Raw genomic sequence first — 24,287 nt, 5'->3', positions numbered from 1 at the left:
GTTAACGTTAATTAAACTGTGAAAAATGTAGTGAACCGAGGTTTACCCCCATCTCCCCAATTTTTAATTAGTCTCTCGTCTCTAGCCCCAAGGAGCTTTCATTTTTTTGTTGAGTTTGGCTGTGCTTGTGGACAAAAGCAATAGCGTTTTACCTGAAGGAAGGCTCAATTTAAAATTTCATTTTTGTTATTGCCTGGCTAATACGTTTTTTCAGTTATGTTTAATTTCTTTATTTAAAAAGACAATGTTGAGTGGTCTTAAGACAAATGTTCATTTTTTTGCATTCCTGAATAGTTGAAAGATTATTAACAAATTTAAAATTATTGTGTATGTTAACATAATTTATGTTCAAATATTGCAATTTAAATATGCTAATAAAAACCAGACAATAATTCTGTTTTCAAAATGTTTACTAGTTTTTGGAAACAAAGATTTGAATTGAACGGTGTATCACCTATATACTATAACTACATATGAAAGTTAGTTTAAGTCAATACAGATTTATTTCGCATTGATCATTTAGCCTATCAAGTAATTAAGGTCTGTGTTTCTGAGAAATGCAGCCCTGACTCCCATTCACCCAATCTTTTTTGTTTTATTAATGTCCCGTCCCCAGCAAAAAGCGTACATGCAGGTTATGCTGTTATGTTGTCCCTACCAATGTAGAGACCAAACCAACGCCCTTGGGTAAATCAACAAAAATCCAAACCAAACCCCAAAATCAACAAAATATAACCTTCCACTCCAATATTAACGACATCACCAGATCGGCCTACTTCCACTTTCGCAATATTTCTCGCCTGCTCCCTTCTCTCACCCGCCATACCGCTTCCATGCTTGTCTGTAGTCTAGTCACTTCCCGGCTCGATTACTGTAACTCACTGCTCTTCGGTCTCCCAAATGAGTCCCTCCAGAAACTGCAGCTCCTCCAAAACTCAGCAGCACACCTCATCACTTGGACACCCACCACACACCACATCACCCCCATCCTCCGTCAACTTCACTGGCTCCCGGTATAAGTAAGAATGAATTACAAGATCCTTGCCATTACATTTAAAGCACTCAATGGCCAGGCGCCTCCCTACCTATGCAACCTCCTCTTTATTAACTGCAGCCCCCCCCCCCCCCCCCCCCCCCCCCGGTCACTTCGCTCCTCCTCTATCTTCCACCTTTCAGTCCCCCGTTTCCGTCTCGGCATCTTCGGTACCAGAGCTTTTAGCACTGTGCTCCCCTGCTCTGGAACTCCCTACCCCTCGATCTTTACAATATATCTACCCTCTCTCTTTTCAAATCCAGACTCAAAACACACCTGTTCACAGTCTCTTACCCACCATGATCCTTATCTCGGTCTTATCCTGACCGCTTAATTTTTTTGATTTACTCTTATCCTGCTTTTAATCTAATTTTATGATTGTTCTGTTATTACAGTTGAGCTATTGTGTTCCCATCATTTTTGTAAACGTCTTTGCGTGTCTTGAAAAGCGCTCTAGAAATAAAATGTATTATTATTATTTTTTTTATTATTATAACCTAGTTACTGAGTTAGCGAACAGATGAAAGCATTCCCACGCAATTATAACAGAAATTTGAAAAATAATATGCTATTACAATACAACAATATAGAATGATATATAAAGAAGAAGTGTTGATACTTTTCACACACTTACATTGTAGAGAACAGCCGTCCATCCCTCCATGGTGATGCATTGGAAAACGGTGAGAACGGCGAAGAGGATGTTGTCGAACTGCGTGATGCCATCGTTGGGGCCAATCCAGGTGTCATTGCAGTCGTAGCTCTCCGGACACTTCCTGACGCCACACGCAAACGCCAACTCAGAAGAGTCCACCGTTTCATTGTCTGTAAAATGAGCACCTGAGTGTCACTTGGAATGGAAAAGACCACTGACCTCACTGGGGTGATTAGCATTCACAGAAGGACACACATGAGCAGGACACGAGCTGCCATGTTGCATGCGGAATAAATTAACGCCTCGCACGCAAGTCATGTTCTGCCATCTGTCTAGTGTCACAGAGCATCCTCTCCACTGTTGGCACTTGAGAAGCCTGAAAGAGACCCACCACTGCCGTGAATGATGTCAGCTGCCGACCTGTCCAGGATGTCCCTTGTGTCTTACCCAAAAATCAGAGAGGCTTCCCTTTAGCTCACCTTACAAACCAAATGAGAACAAGCGTCAAAGGAAACGGTTAATGTTCGAACAACGCATAAATGGTCCGCTTTCAAACTCAAGTGCAGCTCCGCAATGAGCCAGCAGTTAATTAATCAGAGCTGCAAAATGGACCGTGGGATGAAAAGACATGATCAAAACACTTTTAGTAATGCAAGGACACGTGCCACTGTTTAAAAAACATGTGCACACCCACCAGCATCCATTCTCCGGTGTTTCATTTTCTGACACACAACGATAATGATGTAACCCACTGGTCAAAAGATTAGGTACACCTGCACAATTTAAAGAGAGCCAACAGGAGAGGCATACCAAGGATGTCGACAGACGGCAAACAGGTGTGGTGAAGTTTCCCACTGTAGAACTCTAAGCCGATGATGGCGAACATGAGGATGGCGAAGAAAAGCAGCAGGCCAATCTGCAGCAGGGGGATCATGGCCTTCATGATGGACTTCAGCACAATCTGCAGGCCTGAGGGTATAGGTAGAATGGTTTCAGTGGGTAAATTACATTAAGTGTTTCAAACTAGCACAACAGGTTAAAAAAATAAAACAATTAGTTAAAGTGCAGTTGAGAACATAATTGACAAATAGCTGCACTGTGATTCTGTTTCCAACACAGTGACTGATCACAGGATGAATAATAATAATAATGCCCTAAAAATTCATTCATTCATTCATTTTCCATGCCGCTTTTTCCTCACGAGGGTTAAAATGGCAAAAAATATTTATTCAATGTTCAAACCTTTCAACATACGATATTCAACACGTTCCAAGAAAGCTGTGAAAGGGGAAACAAAAACCTGAAAAAGTAGTACGATTTCGACTTTACGTATTTGCGCACACGAAGAACAGTGCACGCGCATGCACGAGGAAGAGCGCATATACTTCCACGAAGAAGTTGCGCATCGAGTGAAAGAGAGATGGGAAGGATTACAGTTTAGCTCGCTGTCTAGCTAGGATTTAGCTCCAATGTCTTGGCGAGGGCAGTACAATGACGTATAATACATGTTTTTGGAAAGTTCTTTTGAGGTTTAGAGGATATTTAGGGGTATTTAAGTGTTAATTCCGACTTGCGCAAAAATTCGAGTTCTGTCGCCAGCATAGGAATGGAACTCGTACGTAACCCAGGGACTACCTGTATAAATAGCGTTCCTGAAAACTCAATTGTTGCTAAGCAAAGTTGGGGCGAGGTTCACTGCTTAGTAAAAAAATGCCTAAATAAATATTCCAACAGTAAAAGAACAATGCTTTTCAACGTAGAATTTTAAGGAATTTAGGAATTTTGTCATTTAAATACCAAGGAGCCACAGGAACACTTCTAAAAAACACTGTCTGTTAACACAATTCATCATATGCCATATATACGACACCCAGATTTGGGCCATAGAGTAAAAGTACCGACCATCCGGATTGTTATCAGTTCAAAAGGCAACATCTGTGACTGTTAGTGCTTCTGACATTGGAAACTAATTTTTCAAGTCAATATATATGCTGAAAGGTACATAGTTTTTGGTGCAACTTAATCCCCATTCAGATACACTTTCCCTTCAATCGCACATCAATAACATTACCCGGATTGCCCACTTTCACCTACGCTCCGTCAATCGCCTCCGCCCTTCCCTCTCCCCACATTCTGCTGCAATTCTCGTTCACAGCCTTGTCACTTCCCGCCAACTGATCCAGAATTCAGCTGCTCGCATCATAACCCGTACCCCGTCCATCCACCACATCACTCCAGTCCTCCAACAGCTTCACTGGCTCCCGGTCCACTTTCGAATACGGTTCAAAGTTCTCCTCCACACATTCAAGGCCATCCATAACCTCACCACTCCATACCTCTCCAATATCATTCATGTTACTACTCCCTCCTGTGCCCTTAGATCCTCCTCCTCCATACAACTGTCTGTTCCCCCCGCTGGCCTTAGCAGGCTCCCCGGCCTCAGGAACACAGATTCCCTCCCCCCTTTTCAAACAAAACTCAAAACTCACCTGTTTAGACTAGCCTATCCAGAATAATCACTTAGTTGTGGTCTTTTTAACTGCCCCTATATGTCTTTTAGCATTTTAAATTTCCTTATACGTTATAAACTTTCATTTTCTCACTTTTATTATGTTTAAATGTTTTAAATAATTGTACGGCGACCTTGAGTGCCAGAAAGGCGCCTTCAAATAAAATGTATTATTATTTATTATTATTACATGCTGAACTCCGGTTAAGTCCCGGGATTTAAATGGGTAGCCCTTGTGTCTGAAAGCAATTTCCCGGATCGACTGACACAGAGATGACACGGACATTAACCGGGTCACGTCCTAGGCTGATTACGAAAATATCATGGTGATCGTCATTTCCTCTTTCTTAACAGTAAGACGAAAATTGGTAAACAAACATCGAAATTATCAACATGGCAAACTAGAAAGATAGCAAAATTGAAGTGAAAACAACGAAATTAAATTTCTACTGGATCTTAGAGCCGAGGAAGAGAGAGTCCATCATTCATCTTTAGAAATGTGCGGTTTATTTTGTTGCTGATGCCGACCAAATCTGACGTAATGTCCAGGTTATAAAATCCCGTCCCCTGCCCTCCCTGCACAGAGTCACCAACACGGGACAAGTCTGAAAGTGTCCAACCCGAGTAATTCCCGGTACATCTCCCACTGTCCGAAAGTGATGACACGGGTAAATCCCGCGTCACACTACGTTACATGGGAATTTAGACGAATATTAGTGTGAAAGGGGTTAAACAGTAAAGTTGCCCTCCACAAAACGTCTTCCTTTTTAAGGAACATCCCTGTTGAATGTCAATAAAACAAGTCACGTGCAGCATGTTATAACAGTATAAAATATACTATATAAAAGTGTTTGTTGTAAAAGAGTGTGAGCACTAGAATAACCTGCCAATGGTAGGAGAACATTTGCATTGAAAAAATAAACAAACAAACAATAGTTAATGAGTTTGAACCACCAGCATATACAATTGAACATAAGCGGATTTTAAGGGGGGGGGATACAGGGGCCATGCCCCACCAGGTGGCCAAAAAGTGTCATTGCATGTAAGTTGTAAAGCAATAAAACTGCAACAAAAATGAATGAAATTAATACAAAAATATATTTTTATAATCGGTCAAAATTAGACTTTGAACAGATCATGTGACTAGCAACTTAGACTTAGAGGGACATTTGCTTTGCATATAATCCCCCCCCCCAAAAAAAAGTCAAAAGAAAAAAAAAAAAAAAGGGAGGGCAATTTTATTTTTCAAATGATTTCTTTCTTTGATTGAATTTTTTTTCTTTTTTTCCTTTTTTTATTTAAGCAAGTTTTTTTTAGAGATTAAATGATTTAGACACTAATGTCCTACCCATAATATGGCCAAAACACAAAAATGATTGCTTCAAAGAAAACTTGTTCGATACGAAATTAAGTGTTCAAATGCAAATTTTTCAATCTCAAGTATTTTTCCGCATTCAAAAACTTTTTCCTTGATTGAATTTTTTCTTTTTTTGATTGAAGTGATTTTTCTTTTTGAAAATATATTTTTTGAAGCAACTTATTTTTTGATTGAATAATAAAGACAAAAATGTCCCAGCCAAAATGCAGCCCAAAATCAAATCAATATTACTTCAATCAAAAAAGTTGTTTCAATCAAAAAAAAAAAAAAAAAAAAAACTTGACTTCAATCAAAAAAAAAAAAAAAAAAAAAATCAAAGAAAAATAGTATTTATACATATAATAGTAATATATATATATTTTTTGATGGAAGAACAAAAGACACAACTCTACTTCCATATGGCTCCGCCCAGGGGATACAATTTTTGACTGGGGTAACTACATTGGCACGACACCGGCGGGCCTACCATATTCAACAGATGACGATCTTGGCGAAAAGTATTGCCTAAGCAGCCTGATTTAGAATTCCCCTCAAGAATGATGGGACACAAAAAACGCTCATTGTCAACTTATTATCATAAATATTCTTGTAAGTTAATTTTATTGCTGACACTGCGTTTCGGGATCATCAACATGTTGTGCCCCCCCTGCCCCAAAAGTCAAACTCCGCCTATGCAATTGAATATAGGTTGAAAATTACTTGTAAATGTATTTGTTTTTTTTTTTATTGACGTTTTATGAAACTTGTATAACTTCATTGGAAATAGGGTTTGCAATGCACTCAAATTAAATAGAATCACTTTTTTTGTTTTACAGTTTTATTGAAGACAAATGTTTTAACCTTAGTGGGGGTCTGCACTAGTCAGTCACTTATTGTTATGAAGCAGTATTAAATAGAGTAAGAATAGTAAATGACTCACTGGGGATGCCGGAGACGAGCTTGAGGGGTCTCAATACTCGCACGGCCCTTAGAGTGCGAAGGTCCACGGGGATGTTCATGTGCGCTCCTGCCGTTGCCAGGATCCTAATAGACAAACAAGACAGTCATCACCACTTGTTACTAACATGGAGTCGTCTTATAATGGAAATGAATATGCAAAAGGGATAAAAAGGCGAACCATTCTCTTATATGTATTTATTTTATGTGGGGATTAATGCTTTCAAAAGCCTGATGATGTAGTAAATGTGCCTAAACTTGGTAAATATATATACAGTACAGTCCAAAAGTCTCATTTGTGCGTTTACTATTTACATTGTTAATTCTCACTGAAGGTAATCAAACTATGAATGATAACATGTGGAATTAAGTACATAGAAAAAAAGGTGAAATAAGTAAAAACAGGTATATTATTCTAGTATCTTTAAAGTAGCCACCCTTTGCTCTGATTACTTTTTTGCACACTCTTGCCATTGTCTTGATGAGCTTCAAGAGGGAGTCACCTAAAATGGTTTTTGACTTCACAGGTATGCCTTTCAGTTGATTAGTGGAATTTATTGCATTATGAACAAGGTTTGGACCTTCATTTGTGTTGCATTTAATGAGGTGTGTCCAAACTTTTGGTCTGTACTCAGGGGTGAAAGTGGCAACAATTTCTTCTAAATTGTCCATTGGTATGATTGTGTGTGCGAATGGTTGTCCGTCTCCTTGTGCCCTGCGATTGGCTGGCAACTGATTCAGGGTATACCCCGCTTACTGCCAATGGTTAGCTGGGATTGGCTCCAGGGCCCAGTGACCTTCGTGGCTCGAAAATGAATTAATGAATGAAAGGTTTCACACATGCATTATGCTAATGCATTACAATGGAACAAGGCATTAATGAGAAACTAATTTCCATCCAAAATTGAATTTTTTCACTGATGGACAAAATTCCATCTAAAACTCCATCTTATTTTCCCTCATCCTCAAATCTAAAAGCAAAACCTTAATTTAACTATTGGAGAACATAGGAGGTAATTTAAAATTGAAGATAATGTTCCATTGACTTAAAAAAAAAGTCAATGTTTACATACATACTTTTTTTAACAAGGAATAAATACTTACATAAATGAACAAAAACAAGTCCAAAGTGCACATGAACATGGAAGATGTTCTGAACCTCCCAAATAAAATAAAATAAAATAAAATAAAATAAAAACATAAATATCATTAACGCTTTCCTTTCTTTTAAACATCTGATCAATTTTACGTTGCATTGCCCTATTAATTCAACAAGCTTGTTTTTTTCCCCTCTATTTGTTTAAAAAAACACGTGCACTTGAACCAGTTAGAGCTAACTATCCATGCTGATCACATGTCAGCAGTGTTGGGAGTAACGTAGTTATAAATAGTTACGTAACGGCATTAATTTTTCAGTAACGGGGTAATCTAACTAATTACTTTTTCGCCATTACAACGCTGTTACCGTTACTGACGGTCAAAAGCGGTGCGTTACTTACTCTGAATAAATTGAAGAAACTAACAGCCGTGTCTCTCTGCTCTGTTGATTTGTCATCCAAGACTTGGGGTGCGTTCAGGTTCGAGAATAGCGCACGTACTTCTGACTCCAAGCTGTTTGTCCCTGCTCATTCAATTAGACAATGCTTTCCAAAGTTTGGTAACGTTTCTGTGTTTGCTACACCTGATGCTAGCCTCGTTCCCATCTCCCACTGTCAGCCAGCAATAATTCTGCTTCCATCTTGAGGATGGCAGACGCTTTGAAGGTGACGTGAATTGTCGGGAAACGAGCCTACCTGAATGCAGCCCCTCGAGAGATGCGATTGAAGTGATTGTGATTGGCTGAGGGTTAGAGTCATGTGTCGTGGTAAGCCAATCAGAGCCGGTGATTTCACAAGCAAACCGGAACAGCGCGTGCGGCAAACACACACACGCAAAACAGATGCACAGGGTCGGGATGGCAGAGCATTCAGAAGAAAAATTGTCCTTTAAGAAGTGGAGATATAGACACTATTTCAAGTTTGTCGAAATTAAAGGAAAGAACCTGCATGTAATGTGTAATTTATGTCCCGGGGCAAAGCTTTTGTCGACGTCTGTGATAAGCAATTCAAACCTGCTGATGCACCAAACAAGTTAACTATCTGTCTGTTCTTCTCTGTTCCACTGACTCGAATACTGCTCAGAAAATTTCAAATTCTTCTACATACAACAAATTCTTTTTAAAGTAACAGAAGTAGTTACTTTCCCTGGTAACTAGTTACTTTTACTATAGAGTAATTCAGTTACTAACTCAGTTACTTTTTGGAAGAAGTAGTGAGTAATGTAACTATTTATTTTTTTAAAGTAACGTGCCCAACACTGCATGTCAGTCATCATCATCATCATCATTGCTCTTGCATTGGGGCTGGTTTCCGGTCCCTTTGCGTAGAGCTGACCAGGTGAGCTAGGCCCCTCCAGTACTGGCGGTCTTATGCCAGTAGATTTGCATCCTTCAAGGTAACGCCGTGGTGTCAAGCCATGGAGTGCTGGGGCTTTCCTCGTGGTCGTCTCCAGCTTGCAGCCTTTGGGTCGACCTTCAGGATGGCTGTTGTCGGGTAGTCAGGATGAAGACGGAGAATATGGCCAAGCCAGCTGATGCAGCGCTGTGCAACCAGGCGGGAGGCTCTGGGGATATTTGCTGGGGCCATCTGATGTTCTTGATGGTTCTAAGAGCCCTGGTGTCAAAGCCATCTACTGTTACGGCCAGTGTCTTGATTGAGGGCCATGTTTCGGACTCATTGAGGAAAATAGAGAGTACGGCGGTGTTGTAAATTTGGAGCTTCGTCTTCCGTGAGATGGCTTGGTGCCGCCAAAGTGGTTTCCAGAGAGACTGGAGGGCAGAGGCTGCCAGGGCTGTCCGGCGGAGAACCTCTGATTCAATATCCCTGTTATCGGTCACCGTGGACCCCAGATAAATGAAGCTCTTCACAGGCTCTACGGTGTCATCACTAAGCAGGATGGGGGTTGGATCAGGTCCCTCACCAACATGCATGAATTTGGTCTTGTTCCAGCTCACGTGGAGACCAAGGTTTTCTGCTTCCTCGCTGTATATGCTCAGAGCGTCTCTCAGCTGGTTGTAGGAGGTGCTGAGCAAGATGGTGTCATCAGCGTACTCCAGGTTGGTCATTTGGTAGTTGCCAACTTGCCAAGGGACACTCTGGGTACTCACTCACAGACCCTGCACATCAGGTGGTCAGTTACACAATTAAACGGGTCTGGAGCAGCTACGCAGCCTTGGCGGCTCCCCTGGAGATGGGGAAACCAGTTGGAGTCACGGCCACAGACACAGACACAACTCTGTGCATTGCTGCGGAGCAGCCTGAAGAGGGTGGTGATTTTCGGGGGTGAACATGCAGCCTTGAAGTCTAGGAATCCAATGTAAAGATGCTGTTCTTTCCGGAATTCGCAGACTTTCCCAATGAGCAGACGGATGGCAGAGATGTGATCTGGTTTGGAGCGGTTTGGCATGAAGCCAGCCTGCTGGGGGGGGCGGGTACTTCTAATCTTTGTGAAGCGCTTTCCAGGAATGGAGAGCAGAGTGATGCCTCGGTGGTTCCCGTGGACTAGTCTATCGCCTTTGCGCTTCCAGAAGGGAAGGACGACTCCATTGGTCCAGTCGCTGGGGAGCTGCTCTGTTTCCCACACCTTTTTAAATATGTGCGTCAGCCACTCGACAATGCCATCCCTGCCTGACTTTATCATCTCAGCAGTTATGGAGCAAATGCTAGAGGCTTTCCTGTTGTTCAGTTTTTGTACAGCGGCTCTGCCCTCCTCTGGTGTTATGAGGTCCGTGTTACTGGCATGGTCGGGGGTTGTGTCTGTGACATCTGGGATGATGGGGGGAACCAGGGAGGTGTTGTGCTGCAGTAAGAGGTGGAAGTTCTCTTTCAAGCGTTGAAGGCAGTCCGTCTCTGTTGATATGAGGTTGCCTTCAGAGTCTTTAACCTGGGCTGAATTAATGTGGGGGCCATTGCAAGCTTGGTGAAGTAGATCGTAAACGCGGCTCATATTGTTATTCTTGGATGCGGATTCTAGGTGTTCAGCCTCGGCTTGCTAGAACCGCTCCCTGCCATCGGCAATCACCTCATTTCGTGCATGGTTCAGTCAGCAGTACTCTGTCAGGTTTCCTCGGAGTCGTGCCTCACGTCGCTGTTCAGTGATGTTGAGCGTCTTCTATGATATCAGTGGCTTCTTGGGTGAGGGTGATCTCCTGAAAACCTTCTGGGCTGACTGAAGGAAACTTTCTCTAAAGGTCTCCCAGTCGCTCATTTGGTCCTCGAGCCAGGGCGTTGTAGGTGAGGCGGATGGAAGTGCTGAAGTCCATGGCGATGTTGGGGTACCGGAGGACAGAGGAGTCGAGGCAGGGCTGAGTCATGTTGTACTGGTTGGCTCGAAACTTTAGCCTAAGGTGAGCCAAAAGGAGACGGTGGTCTGCGTTGCCAAGCTCAGCTCCACGGTACACCCGGCAGTTGGTGAGAAACAACTTCCAGCGCCGAGAGATCAGGATGTGGTCCAGCGTTTTCCTTGTTCTGCCCTCTGGGCTGTACCATGTCCACTGGTGGATTATTTTCCTGGGAAACCGGGTATCAACTATACAGAAGCTTTTATGGTGGCAGAACAGGAGAAGGCAGTTTCTATTGTCGTTTGCTGTTCTGTCGGTAAAGGTGGTGCCAACAGGTGAGCCGGGCGACCGATCACTGCTGCAGAGAGTGGCATTGGCATCTGTCAGTACGATGGTAATGTCATGCGGTGGGGCTTGGCCGGCTGCTTGGTATAGTTGGTCGTAAAATGCATCCTTCTCATCCTCGTCAGTGACGTCCATGGGGACATAGGCGATGATGATGATCGTCATCTTGCCATGGCGATGGAGGAAGTGAGCAGATAGCAATCTATCGTTCATGGGTGTCCATCTGATGAGGGATTTGCCGAGGGCATTTGGGATGGCAAGAGTCACGCTATAGAAGCCCATTCGTTTCTCCGGGCCGCTGTAGATGTAGCAGTGGTCCCCAGCCGTTATTTCACCACTTCCCTACCATCTAACTTCGCAGAGCCCTGCCAGTGTGATGTTATAAGGGCGGAGCTCTCGGGATAGTAGAGTAGCTGCTCCCGGGCAAAGGAGGGTCCGGATGTTCCAGGTGGTGATGTGGGTCCTGAGATGAAGGTTAATCCATACTCATTGGTTGGGGGCAGGCTGGGGTCTGTTACTGTGTTGGGCAGTCCGGCTTCTTTTTCTGGTAAGTTTTGTAACAAAAAAAGGGGGGTTCTCCTGGGCGGGTGGTTAGCCCTCCGCAGGATAGTCTGTTGGTGGGGCTGCCACCTGACAGCGTACCGACACGCTGGGGTCTTGTTTGTTTGGAACCTACCTGGAGACTGTCCCACCAAGGGTGACCCTGCCAGGAGCGTGCTCCAGACGGTATCACTCTCCATGGTCACTGGAACGCGCAGGCCCCCTCGCCACATCAAGGCCAAGACCCATGTCAGTATATCAGCCAATTGAACAGACAGTAGAGTCCAGGGTTTTTTTTTTCTGCTGCCTGTATTTGCAGGGTGATGTGACATATCAGCCACACTTACTACGTAGAGTAAATAAATGAATACATATCAGATTGGAAACGGATTACGTTACACAAGCTCTTTATTAGGCTTGTTGTTAACACTTGTGTATGTAAATCTGACATGAGTAGATTGTTATTATTGGTGATACGTGTGTGGGAGCGTGGCAGGGTTTTTTTAAACATGGGGTTTTGACAGTTGCCGCCATATTTTGGGATCAAAGCACCGTTCCACTCCGTTTCTGCCCCAAATCTCTTACCAGAACCGTGTTCCCGACCGTTCCAGCCCACTTTCACCCTTGCCTGTAGGGTATACATACGCACACATATATATATAAACACCCCTACCAAGCCCCCATATATACACACACACACACCAACTATATACACACCTGGAAGGCATTGCCCACACAAAAACACACAAGCACGTACTCTCATATAGATTGTACCACCACCTACACACGGCAAGCAATACTGAAGGAAACTATAAAATGGTTGTATAGATATTCTTTTTCAGCATTTTAGACAAGTACACAGCTAGTGTGGAAAATCATACACAACATACACATACATGTATATTTACAGGTATATTTTTGACTTCGTATATTGTGTGACGCAACCCTTGACATGGTCGATTATAAACCCCCTTTTTTCCCCTATTAGACCTCTTGTGTGCGTGTATATTTGAGGACAGAAGGCATCACATGGCAAAGACTCAACCACGGCCCACGCAGAAGCTCTCCTGAAAGCTGTGGGAGGGAGGAAAGTGAGCGCATGTGTATGTTAGTGTGTGTGAGCGTGTGGTGTGGCGAGAGACACCAGGAAGGAGCAGCAGAGTGGGATCCTGCAGAAATAGCCTTCACTCCAAACTCTTTGGCCACAAAAGGCAGCAGGCAAGATCAAGGTCATGCTACCTCATTTTACTACATAGCAGGGGTAGAGAGGTAGGGGTAGGTTAGAATGATTAAATTGTAATCTATGAAGGCTGCATGCTACTGTAGCTCCTTGTACTTGTTGAACACTGTTGTCGGTTGTGGGTTTTTTACCATTTATTTTTTCATGTAATTCACCATGATGACCATGAAGTTCTTGTAGTTAAGCCAGAGGCTAACACGTCTTTTTCCTTGGCTTTCCATTGTGTATATGAAGCACTGTGGCAAACTGGCTGTGGTGAGGCTGAATTAATTACATGCAGCCTCTCCCACACACCTCCACCTACACTCTCAACACCGCCAACAACAACCACAAGCGCAGCAGTTGTCACAGTGCTCGCCTTTTGAGCAGAACTCAGCATATGCACATCGGCCTTCTGCATGGACACATTAGTGGCTTGAATGCAAGCTGAAGAATACCAACTCATTAGAGTGATGTTGATGAATTCAAATGATTTCAAGTTTTGATTCCAATTTCCAACCAAATTCAATTAGCGATCAGGTTACTCCTTCCCTGCCACACGGCTACCAACATCAGTCAAATGAAGGCTGTTTTTTTTTTTTTTTTAATTGAGCTGCATTTCCCAGCAGATTATCTCTTAGCAGTTCATTAATACCAAATGGAAATGAACGCCGCCAGCGGTAGCCCAGTGGCCTCGATTGGATTCCCACATGTCCTCCGTGACATGTGCACACTTTCTTTTAAGTCTGACTTACTTGTAAGGCCATTTGACTGACTATACTGTATATGTGTGCACATGTGACTGTGTGACAGAGAGGCAGATGTGCCACAAGATAAATGTGTCAGATACCAAGCAGGAAACCAGGCCATCCGTCACGAAAATGTAGTCTAAATTAGGCAACATGATCTTTGGGTTGCACTAAATACTGAAAACTTACATCTATTCCATTCAGGCAAAAATCTTAATGATGTCAATTATATTCACAACCCGTAAAAATCTCAGGGGCCAAATTTAACTCATTCCTTGCAGTTGAAGATGGTACACGTCAAATGAATTTTAACTCATAGGGTTGGCAAAACAACGCAGTACAGTGGTACCTCGACGTACGATCCTTTCGACGTAAAATTTGACTCGTCATTTGTCTCGACTAGGGCTGTCAAAATTATCGCGTTAACGGGCGTTAATTAATTTTTAAAATTAATCACGTTAAAATATTTGACGCAATTAACACAGATGGCCCGCTCAGACAGATTTAAATGACAGTGCAGTTAAACGCTCACTTGTTTTGTCTATGGAGTTTTGCCACCCTATGCTGGCGCTTGGGTGCGACTGGTTTTATAGGCTTCAGCTCCCATGAGCATTGTGTAAGTAATTATTGACATCAACAATGGCGGGCTACTAGTTTATTTTTTGATTGAAAATTTTACAAATTTTATTAAAACGAAAACATTAAGAGGGGTTTTAACATAAAATTTTTATAACTTGTACTAACATTTTTTTTTTTTTTTTTTTAAGAACTACGAGTCTTTCTATCCATGAATCACTTTAACAGAATGTTAATAATGTTAATGCCATCTTGTTGATTTATTGTTATAATGAACAAATACAGTCCTTATGTACCGTATGTTGAATGTATATATCCATCTTGTGCCTTATCTTTCCATTCCAACAATAATTTACAGAAAAATATGGCATATTTTAAAGATGGTTTGAATTGCGATTAATGCGATTAATTACGATTAATTACGATTAATTAATTTTTAAGCTGTAATTAACTCGATTAAAAATTTTAATCGTTTGACAGCCCTAGTCTCGACATATCACGACATGCTCGAAACCCGACGATTTATGACAGCGTTGCAATTTTATTGTTTTCCCGCAAGATGGACGCATAGCGTATTTCTTGTGAGAGGTTAGTGCAGGTGGTAAAAAAGTGAAAGAAGAGATGCTTACCATTGAAATTAAGAAGGAAATGATAGAAAGATATCAACATGGTGTGCCTCGCGTCCGCATTTGCGGATCGTTTGTTGTTTTTCATCAGAGGACTTGAGTTACTGATTGCAGCTAATAGATCGATAAACAATACACATACGATCAATGAAGAAAAAAATAACATAGTCCATGTGGTGTTTCTTTAATGTTGCCAAAAGTGTGGTCTTGAACGCTCCCTTAATGCAGCACCAGTGCGGAGTGGAATAAAAAAGAATAACATTTGCTCACAATGTGTCTCACGTGCTTTAAGTACAAATAAAGTACACGACAGTCCTCTTAGATCTCAATGTGCAAAATAAGGTGTCATTATAATCTGTTCATTTGTTTTCCGTGTCGCTTATTCAGCGGGAAGCTAGCTTCGAGAGCAATATCTGATAAGTCTAATAAATCTGTGAACACTGGCATGATGATGAACAATCTGGACAGCGCTTTTACGTGACAAAAATAGGGTAAGACAGCAATCTCTTGTGACTGAGACGTCTCGGTCGGGGCAAACTGCATCAACGTTTTCATGTGCTGTGATGCACGGGCTATCTGCAAAAATAATCAAATTGCTGTGTTTCAGTCTATACCGTAATCATATGTAAAGCACACGACAGCTCTGGATGATAACTATCTCCATAATAATATTGGAATAAGTTGGATCACACAATAGTTTACCGTGAAGATCTGCAAACATTTTTTGACATTGAGCACTCCTTCTCTGTCACTAGCACAGGACAGTGGTGTCTCTAGCGAACTTGACACATGAATGCTACTCTCGTCTCATCTCGTCTATCCTGTTCATTTTGCTTTTGCTGCTCATTTTGTGAAATATTGATAGGGCTCATGAATGTTCAGCTCAGGTTCAAATTGGAAGGGCAGAACCAAAGACATGCTTATGTAGGTAAAGAGTGACACTGTGGTCCGGCAGCATGGCCATGTGACGTCACTGTCCTGCGACGTCAACAACAATGGCAATCTAATAGCTAAACTAATTTTACTAATTTTACTAAAACGATAACATTAAGAGGGGTTTTAATATCAAATTATTGTAACTTGTACTGACATTTATCTTTTAAGAACTACATGTCTTTCCCTTTAATAATCACACCTTTTATGCCTTTAAGGACAAATGAGGGAAAATGTTGAAATTTTGTCAAATTATTCCCGTTTAAATGTCAAAAATTGATACCATACTTAAGCATAGCAGACTAGCTGGTTCTGGAGAGAAAAAGCAGAAAAGAAAAAAAAACGTTTATTTTATATGAGAGAGAGGAAAACGGTCAGATAAAAAGATGGAAAGAAAAAAACGTGGGTGTCAAGTTGAGATCTTAAAACACTGACAGCAGTGGCGCCACATGTATCACACCGTGAGCCACTTCCTTTAATTAATTCACCAAATCCAGCGCTCATATTAAAACTCATTGTGTGTTATGTTGTTTTGAAGCACGCTGCCCCCCCCCCCCCTCCCCACCTGCTTCTCGGTGAATGGAACGGGGAGCTGGAGGCGACTACAAGCAGATTTTAGACACAAGTGCCAATCCAGTTATCCACCCACCTAAAATGGATGCTGCTCCATGGAAACCCACATTTCCTGCGTTCGTATCGCCAGCTGTGAATGGAGAAAATCTCCTTGACAAAACACAAGACCCACCCATTCGGTCAAGCTTCACGCAATCACAGCAGTGGAATAGGAATAGTGACTCGTATAACCGACTCACATAAGTCCACAAAGCATGTCGGAAATTAATCTTTCGCTTCATTGACCACAGCTACATATACGCTGAATAGATTTTGTCTAGATTAAATGCACACTCATTTTGAAGAGGTTTTATGAAAAAGACTTTTTTGTAAGAGCCTAAAATACAGTGGTATGAAAAAGTATCTGAACCATTTGGAATTTCTCACAATTCTGCATAAAATCACCAACAAATGTGATGTGATCTTTGTCAAAATCACACAGATGAAAATACAGTGTCTGCTTTAACTAAAACCACCCAAATATTAATAGGTTTTCATATTTTAATGAGGATAGCATGAAAACAATGACAGAAGGGGGAAAATAAGTAAGTGAACCCTCTGCCTAAGAAGATTAAAGAGCAATTGAAACCAAATTTTAAGTCAGTTGTTTGCTCATTGATGAGGGGTTTAAAGCTGCCCTGCCCGCTATAAAACACACATGGGTAAGAATTGTCTTTATGAGAAGCATTGTCTGATGTGCATCATGGCTCGGTCAAAAGAGCTGTCTGAAGACCTACGACAGGGGTCGCCAAACTGCGACCCGCGGGCTGGATACGGCCCGCCTTCACATGTGGTCCGGCCCCCTGAACAATACCAGAGAGCATTTTGAGTTTTAGTTTTATTTTTTTCCAATAGTGTTATTTATTTCCTGGCTTTTTTCTGTGAAGAACCCAGAGAGGGTTATTTGGTTATTATCTATTATATTATATTATATTATATTATATTATATTATATTATATTATATTATATTATATTATATTATATTTAGGGTTGTTCCGATCATGTTTTTTTGCTCCCGATCCGATCCCGAGCGTTTTAGTTTGAGTATCTGCCGATCCCGATATTTCCCGATCCGATTGCTTTTTTTTTTGCTCCCGATTCAATTCCAATCATTCCCGATAATTTTTCCCGATCATATACATTTTGGCAATGCATTAAGAAAAAAAAATGAATAAAACTCGGACGAATATGTATATACATTCAACATACAGTACATAAGTACTGTATTTGTTTATTATGACAATAAATCCTCAAGATGGCGTTTAAATTATTAACATTCTTTCTGTGAGAGGGATCCACGGATAGAAAGACTTGTGACTTTGTATATTGTGACTAAATATTGCCATCTAGTGTATTTGTTGAGCTTTCAGTAAATGATACTGTAGCCATGCCCAAATGCATAATGGGAAGTAGAACCATGGCTGTGCGTAGTGCTACCAATTGATATATCTTCTCTGCGTTGGGAAATAACATAAGGTGTTAAGAAAAAGATCAATTGCTACCTTGCTTCCCCACATTGCTTCCCATGATATTTCTAATCATAGGGAGAGGGATTGTAAGGTTTTAGCCAATTCAAAAAAGGCTCCAACGGCTGCCAAAATTCACTCTACTCATTTTACGCTGCCTTTTATCTCTCAATATAGGTAAAACGGCGCCATTACAGATTGAGCGCAACAACGCGTGAGTGGGTCGTGCAGCGCATGCATTAACTGTGTTAAATATTTTAACGTGATACATTTTTTAAAAAATTAATTACCGCCGTTATTGGGATAAATTTGATAATCCTACCTTAAGCCTAAACTAAAGACTCTGGATGAGTGTAACATATTATGTCTGTAACGTTAAATACAATTAGAAAACGATTTAATTAAAAAATATATATATATATTAAAAAAAGGCATGGCCGATATTTTTTTGCCGATTCCGATACTTTGAAAATGACGTTATCGGACCTGATCGATCGGCATCACATCTTTAATTATATTGTATTATACTATTATTTTTATTTTATTTACTTTTGTTCCATGAAGAATCCAGAATGGGTTATTTGATTGTGACTTTCTGAAAAACAATACATTTTTACAATTAGGCACTCCTGCAATCGACACACTTTTTCTGTTACAAACTGACCCCGGCCCCTCATAAGAGAAGGGAAAGGTTATGTGCCTCTCACAGGAAAAAGTTTGGGGACCCCTGACCTACGATCAAGGATTGTTGATTTGTATGAAGCTAGGAAAAGATACAAAGCCATCTCTAAAATCTAGATGTTCATCATTCGACAGTCAGAGAAGTTGTTTACAAATGGAGAGAGTTTGGTACTGTTGCTTCTCTCCCAAGGAGTGGCTGTCCACTAAAGATGATGCCAAGAGTTCAGCGCAGAATACTCAGAGGTAAAAAAAAAAAAAAAAAAAAAAAGAACCCTAGAGTGTCTGCTGAAGACTTACAGAAATTACTGGCACAGTCCAATATCTTTGTGCACGCATCAATTATATGTAAAACAATGGTCAAGAATGCTGTTAATGGGAGGACTCGACGGAGGAAGCCACTGCTGTCAAAAACACACACAAAAAACCACATTGTTACTTGTTTAATGTTCGCAAAAAGGCACTTGGACACTCCACAGAAGTTTTGGCAAAATATTTTGTGGACTGATGAAACCAAAGTTGAATTGTTTGGAGTAACACACAGCATCATGTGTGGAGGAAAAAGGGAACAGCTCAGCAACATAAACACTTCATCCCCACTGTGAAGCACGGTGGAGGGATTTTCATGATTTAGGGCTGTTTTGTTGCCTCAGGGCATGAAAACCGACAATCATTCATGGAAGATTGAATTCAAAGTTTATCAGGATGTTTTGCAGGAAAACCTGAGGCCGTCATCTGTTGAAGCTAAAAAGAGGATGGATACTTCAATAAGACAATGATTCAAAACACAGAAGTAAATCAACTTCGGAATGGTTGCAGAAGAACAAAATACACGTTCTCGAGTGGACAAATCAAAGTCCAGATTTGAACGACATTGAGATGCTGTGGCATGACCTAAAGACAACGATTCATGCCAGACATCCCAGGAATCTGACTGAACTACAGCAGTTTTGTGGAGATGAATGGGCCAAGATTATTCCTGATTGATGTGCCAGACTGATCTGCAGCTACAGGAAGCATTGCAAGTTATTGCTGCCAAAGGGTGGGCCACAAAATATTAAATGTGACGGTTCATTTACTTTTTTTTTTCCCCGCTTCTGTCATTGTTTGCATAATATTATCATTAAAATATGAAAACCTATATACAGTATATATGTTCGGGTGGTTTTAGTTAAAGCAGACACTGTATTTTCAATATGTGTAATTTTGACAAAGATCAGATCACATTTGATGGTGATTTTATACAGAAATGTTGAATATTTCCAAAAGGTTCAGATACATTTTCATTCCACTGTACACTGCACAACATAAGTATCCTTGAGCAAGATATTGAACCCCACTTTGCTCCCGGTGCTGCGTCACCAGTAGGTTGATGAGTACTGTATATAGTGTAAAAGCGCTTTGAGTGCCTTAAAGGTGGAAAGGCACTATACAAGTGTAACACCATATACAGTATATACTGTATTAAATTCTAATTATACTGTGAATCGGCATACATCTTTTAATTTTTATGATTTGACATGCTTGAAACATGCCTGATTTGGGTAGACAATCCAGACAGTAAAGAACACTGAAAAACAGACATTGATTTCTGAGCAGCAGCAGATGACCACGATTATTTGCTTTGCGCAAGCCGATCCAAAAACATTGTTTGGCGACCATAAATTTGTGCAAAACAAACATTCTGGTTGCTGTGGAGACGGTCTGTCATCACTCACCCGCTAAGCACCACAATGAAGTCCATGACGTTCCAGCCATTCCTTAGGTAAGAACCTTTGTGGAAAACAAAGCCCAATGCCACTAGCTTTATGCCCGCCTCAAAGCAGAAGATCCCAATGAAGTATGGCTCTGTCTTCTCCTGCACATGTAAAGATGGGTCAGCAAGGGCCACATTAAACACATTTTCATAGTTGCTTATAGTCACAAAATGTATTGTGTATTATCTACTATCGTGATCACATGTGTGACAAATACAAGTGGTGTTGTGCATCGATCCATCTGAACCATTGTTTAAATCAAGGGTGTCCAGCTGAGGGCCGTTACCCATTATTTATAAACATATAAATTGAATATGGCCTGCACAAGGAGCTTAATTCAGTCTACATTCTGTTGCACTTCTCAGCTTTAACACTAGATTCTCTTTCAGATTTATATCCCGGTAAATTCCCATGTAAAGTTACGTGGGATTTACTCGTATCGTGGCTTTCGGACATTGGGAGATGTCAAGGTAATAACCCTGGTTGGACACTTCCAGACTTGTGCCAGGTGGCGACGCGACGCTCTAGGTGCAGGGATTTTATTACCCAGACATTACGCCATTTTTGGTCAGCATCGGCGACAAAATGAACCACGCATTTCTAAAGATGGTCGATGGACTCTCTCTTTCTCTGCCCTATGATCCAGTAGCAATCTAATTTATTTATTTCCAGTTTGTTTTTTTGTCTTACTGCGAAGAAAGAGGAAATGACGATCGACCCGCCATGATTATTATGTCATCAGGCTTCGCGCTGTGACCTGGGAATTAAACGCCTACTTTCACACATGCCGCGTCCTGGGTAAGTCCCATCTCTGTGTCAGTTGACCCGGGAAATTGCTTTCCGACATAAGAGCTACCAGTTTAAATGGAGCTCGTGATTAAATCCCGTGATTTAAATGGAGTTTAGTGTATGTCACTTGGTGCCATTCCATCAATTTAGGGGTCAAAACCTGATTTCTAAATCAATGTAGGAAACTGTAGAATTTCAGTATTTTGTTGATCCTCTGTTTAACAAATGAAAGTGAAAGCATTTGAATCTGGTCCTTGCATCCTTAGATTTTTCTGAGAGTGGCCCTCGGAGAAAATGTTTAGACACCCCTGGTTTAAATCAATTCATCGAACAGATTGTTGATGTTTTTAGCATCTTTCTTAAGTATTCTTTAATAGACTGAGCTGTCTTCACCAAATGCTGTAAAACCATGATGCACTTGAATTGTAAAGGGATCATTCTTGAATGTCAAATTCCACTGATCATTCGCCCACATTTTTACTCACCAGCCTCTTTGCCATGGGGGTCTTGTCTTCTCCTGGGAGGTGCTGCTCCAGAGCCAACACCACACAGTTTGCTGTAATGGTCGCCAGGATCATATACTCGAATGGCGTAACGGCCAGAAAGTTAAGGAAAGTGACACATCATATAAATTCCCTGAGGATAATGTCTACATGACATGTACTATTTTGTGATATTGGAGGTGCTATGGTGACCTTCAAGTCCTTTAAAACTCTTTTTTTTGTGAAACATGGTAAGGGAAGAAGGAAGCAAACAAGAAAGTCACCTTGACCTGCCTAGAAGGATGAATAATTTACATGCTGGTACAGAGAGGAGGGTGAGAACTTTCTCTAATTTTAATCAGCATCTAAATAAACAACTTATATACAGTGGTACCACTACTTACGAATGTCTCTACATAAGGAATTTTCAGCTTATTCAATTGGCTACTGGTTATTTCATACCTCATCAGCATTCTTCACAAAACACGCACACACGGTACATATTATCGATACGTAAAAGTAAGAAAATAACATGCATTTGCTCAACACCCTCAATGTGTTGGCCGTCGCAATTCTATAATTGGTGCAACATAAATGAGAGTAAAGATTGGTGTACAAAACCACAGAATTCAATTCTGACCTTTAGTGAAATATTCAGTTGTTTTTAAAACTTGTAATTCTGATACTTTAATCAATGTATTACAGATTGCTAAACAAAAAGTGTGAAAAGAAAAACAAAGAATATTTTATTTAAGGCCAAAATTTAGTTTTTAAATATTCTATTATATTTTTCTTAGTCTAAGCTCTTTTTTTTTATTTTATTTTTTTTTATATAAGATTGAAATGAAAACTGTTTGTGGTCTTGCGCCTGCCCTTCACTACAAAAACCACCGTTACTTTGGAAGGGCATAGGTTTGGTCTAAACATTCGTAGGGACGATATAACAGCATAACCTGCATGTAGGTACACTTTTTGCTGGGGACGGGACATTAATAAGACCAAACAGATTGGATGAAGGGGGCAAAGGGCCACATTTCTCAAGTATATGAACCTAATTAATAAATAGGCAAAATGATCAATGCAAAATAAATCCTTATCTACTGATAATAACTTTTACGTGCATTGGTTCAGATGATACACTGTTCGATTCAAACCTTTGTTTTCAAAAAATACTAAAGAAACATTTTGAAAACTTCCTGAATAAATGTCTGTTTTTTATTAGCAAACAAACATAATGAAAATAATTCACTTAATAATGGTAGGATCAATTCTATCCTTACAACATATGGAACTATTGAAAGATCTAATTTCTCTATATAACTGAACATTATATCATGCAAAAAAGGTAAGGTTGCTTAAACGTTGGTGGGGACGATTTTAGCATCCTGAAAAGTTGGTAGTGTTATGTCCCTACCCTCCCTATGCAAACCTACGCCCTTTTTGTAAAAGTCCTCCTTATTTTCCTTTACTTTAAAATAATCTCTCCGCCTCAATGGAGAGGATTGCTTCAGTTAGATCGTTCTGTGTTCTATTTGACAAGCCAGAAAACACAGTGGATGTGTCCAAATGTCTAGCTAACCTTTCATCTTTCTCAGCAAAACCATGTAATCGTTCTACATATATGCCACGTTTAGAAGAGCTTACACGCTCATCGTTACCACGAAATGTTAACTCCTGTTTAGCGAGGATGCAGGTTGCATTAATGAGGTCTTTCAAACTCTTTCGGTTTTCCTTTACCTTAGCTTGTGGATGCTACCGTTGAGCTTCCGCTGTTCGTCAAAGCCAAATCGATCCTTGAGCTTCCAAAAGTTTTTAAAGCATTCAGGCTTTGAATGTGAGTGGTCGAGCTCTCATGTTTGCTGAGCCTTCGTGGTAGTTTTTTAATGTCACAATATCTCGTGTTAGTCCAGACATTGGCACAAGTTGAGAAGAAAAGGCAGGGAAAGCAGCAAAGGCGATTTTTCGAAGGACAGCCACATAGCCAGTCTTTTCGGGTGTACCAGTCCGTTTGAAAAGCGCGAGTTATCTTCTGTCCCGTAGTTTGAAGCAAACCTTTTAGCTCCGGTGTTGTGTTAATCGCGTCCACTTTTGACGGACAGTCCAGTTTCACGTACGCCCCCTTTCAGTGCGGCAGAGTACTATCTGCCACAACCTGTGCTTTTTCACTGCGGTTTTATTTCCCATCAGCAAAACTAAATATGTCGCTAACAAACATTAAACTTTAAGGATTAAAGACATTAGCCAGACTGTGGAAAATCAGGTCAAATAAACATATCTGGAAACATTATAATGATGACATGCAGTTGTACGGCAACCAGCACGCTCCAATTCCATGTATCAACCCAGTTTGTTATGGATTGCGCATTCAGAGGTGAGGCTTTACTCGTTGCTGCCGCACCTCTCGTTTCATTTCTTTATTTGAACAGGAAATAGGCAAATTCAGCGATTTTGACTATAAAAAATGTTTGAAATGAGTCATACATAAAGAGCAATGGACAAATATTAATATAAATTTGATGCTATAATTATTTTTTTTGTCATGATGACAGGTGAGGCTCTGCCTCCCCTGACCGCACGTCACTGACCCAGCGTCCCCTTCATTCGCCCCTCGTGTTCCGACAGCTTT

General features: G+C 40.9%; 1 protein-coding gene across 1 annotated transcript in view; it reads right to left on the bottom strand.

The window, feature by feature from the left end:
* LOC130929544 (voltage-dependent R-type calcium channel subunit alpha-1E-like) overlaps window positions 1–24,287 on the bottom strand; it is a 118,181-nt gene that overhangs the window by 53,971 nt on the left and 39,923 nt on the right. The window contains exons 4-8 of the mRNA XM_057856760.1: window positions 21,665–21,771; window positions 20,352–20,491; window positions 6,495–6,598; window positions 2,499–2,657; window positions 1,668–1,858 (exon numbers count right to left, since the gene is read on the bottom strand). Of these exons, the coding sequence (XP_057712743.1) occupies window positions 1,668–1,858; window positions 2,499–2,657; window positions 6,495–6,598; window positions 20,352–20,491; window positions 21,665–21,771 (701 nt within the window). The remainder of the gene's footprint in view (window positions 1–1,667; window positions 1,859–2,498; window positions 2,658–6,494; window positions 6,599–20,351; window positions 20,492–21,664; window positions 21,772–24,287) is intronic.

The sequence above is a fragment of the Corythoichthys intestinalis genome, chromosome 14 (assembly GCF_030265065.1).
Source record: "Corythoichthys intestinalis isolate RoL2023-P3 chromosome 14, ASM3026506v1, whole genome shotgun sequence".
In the NCBI taxonomy this organism is placed as follows: domain Eukaryota; kingdom Metazoa; phylum Chordata; class Actinopteri; order Syngnathiformes; family Syngnathidae; genus Corythoichthys; species Corythoichthys intestinalis.
The sequence above is the reverse complement of the archived record's forward strand: the minus strand, read 5'-3'. Positions and strand labels throughout refer to the sequence as shown.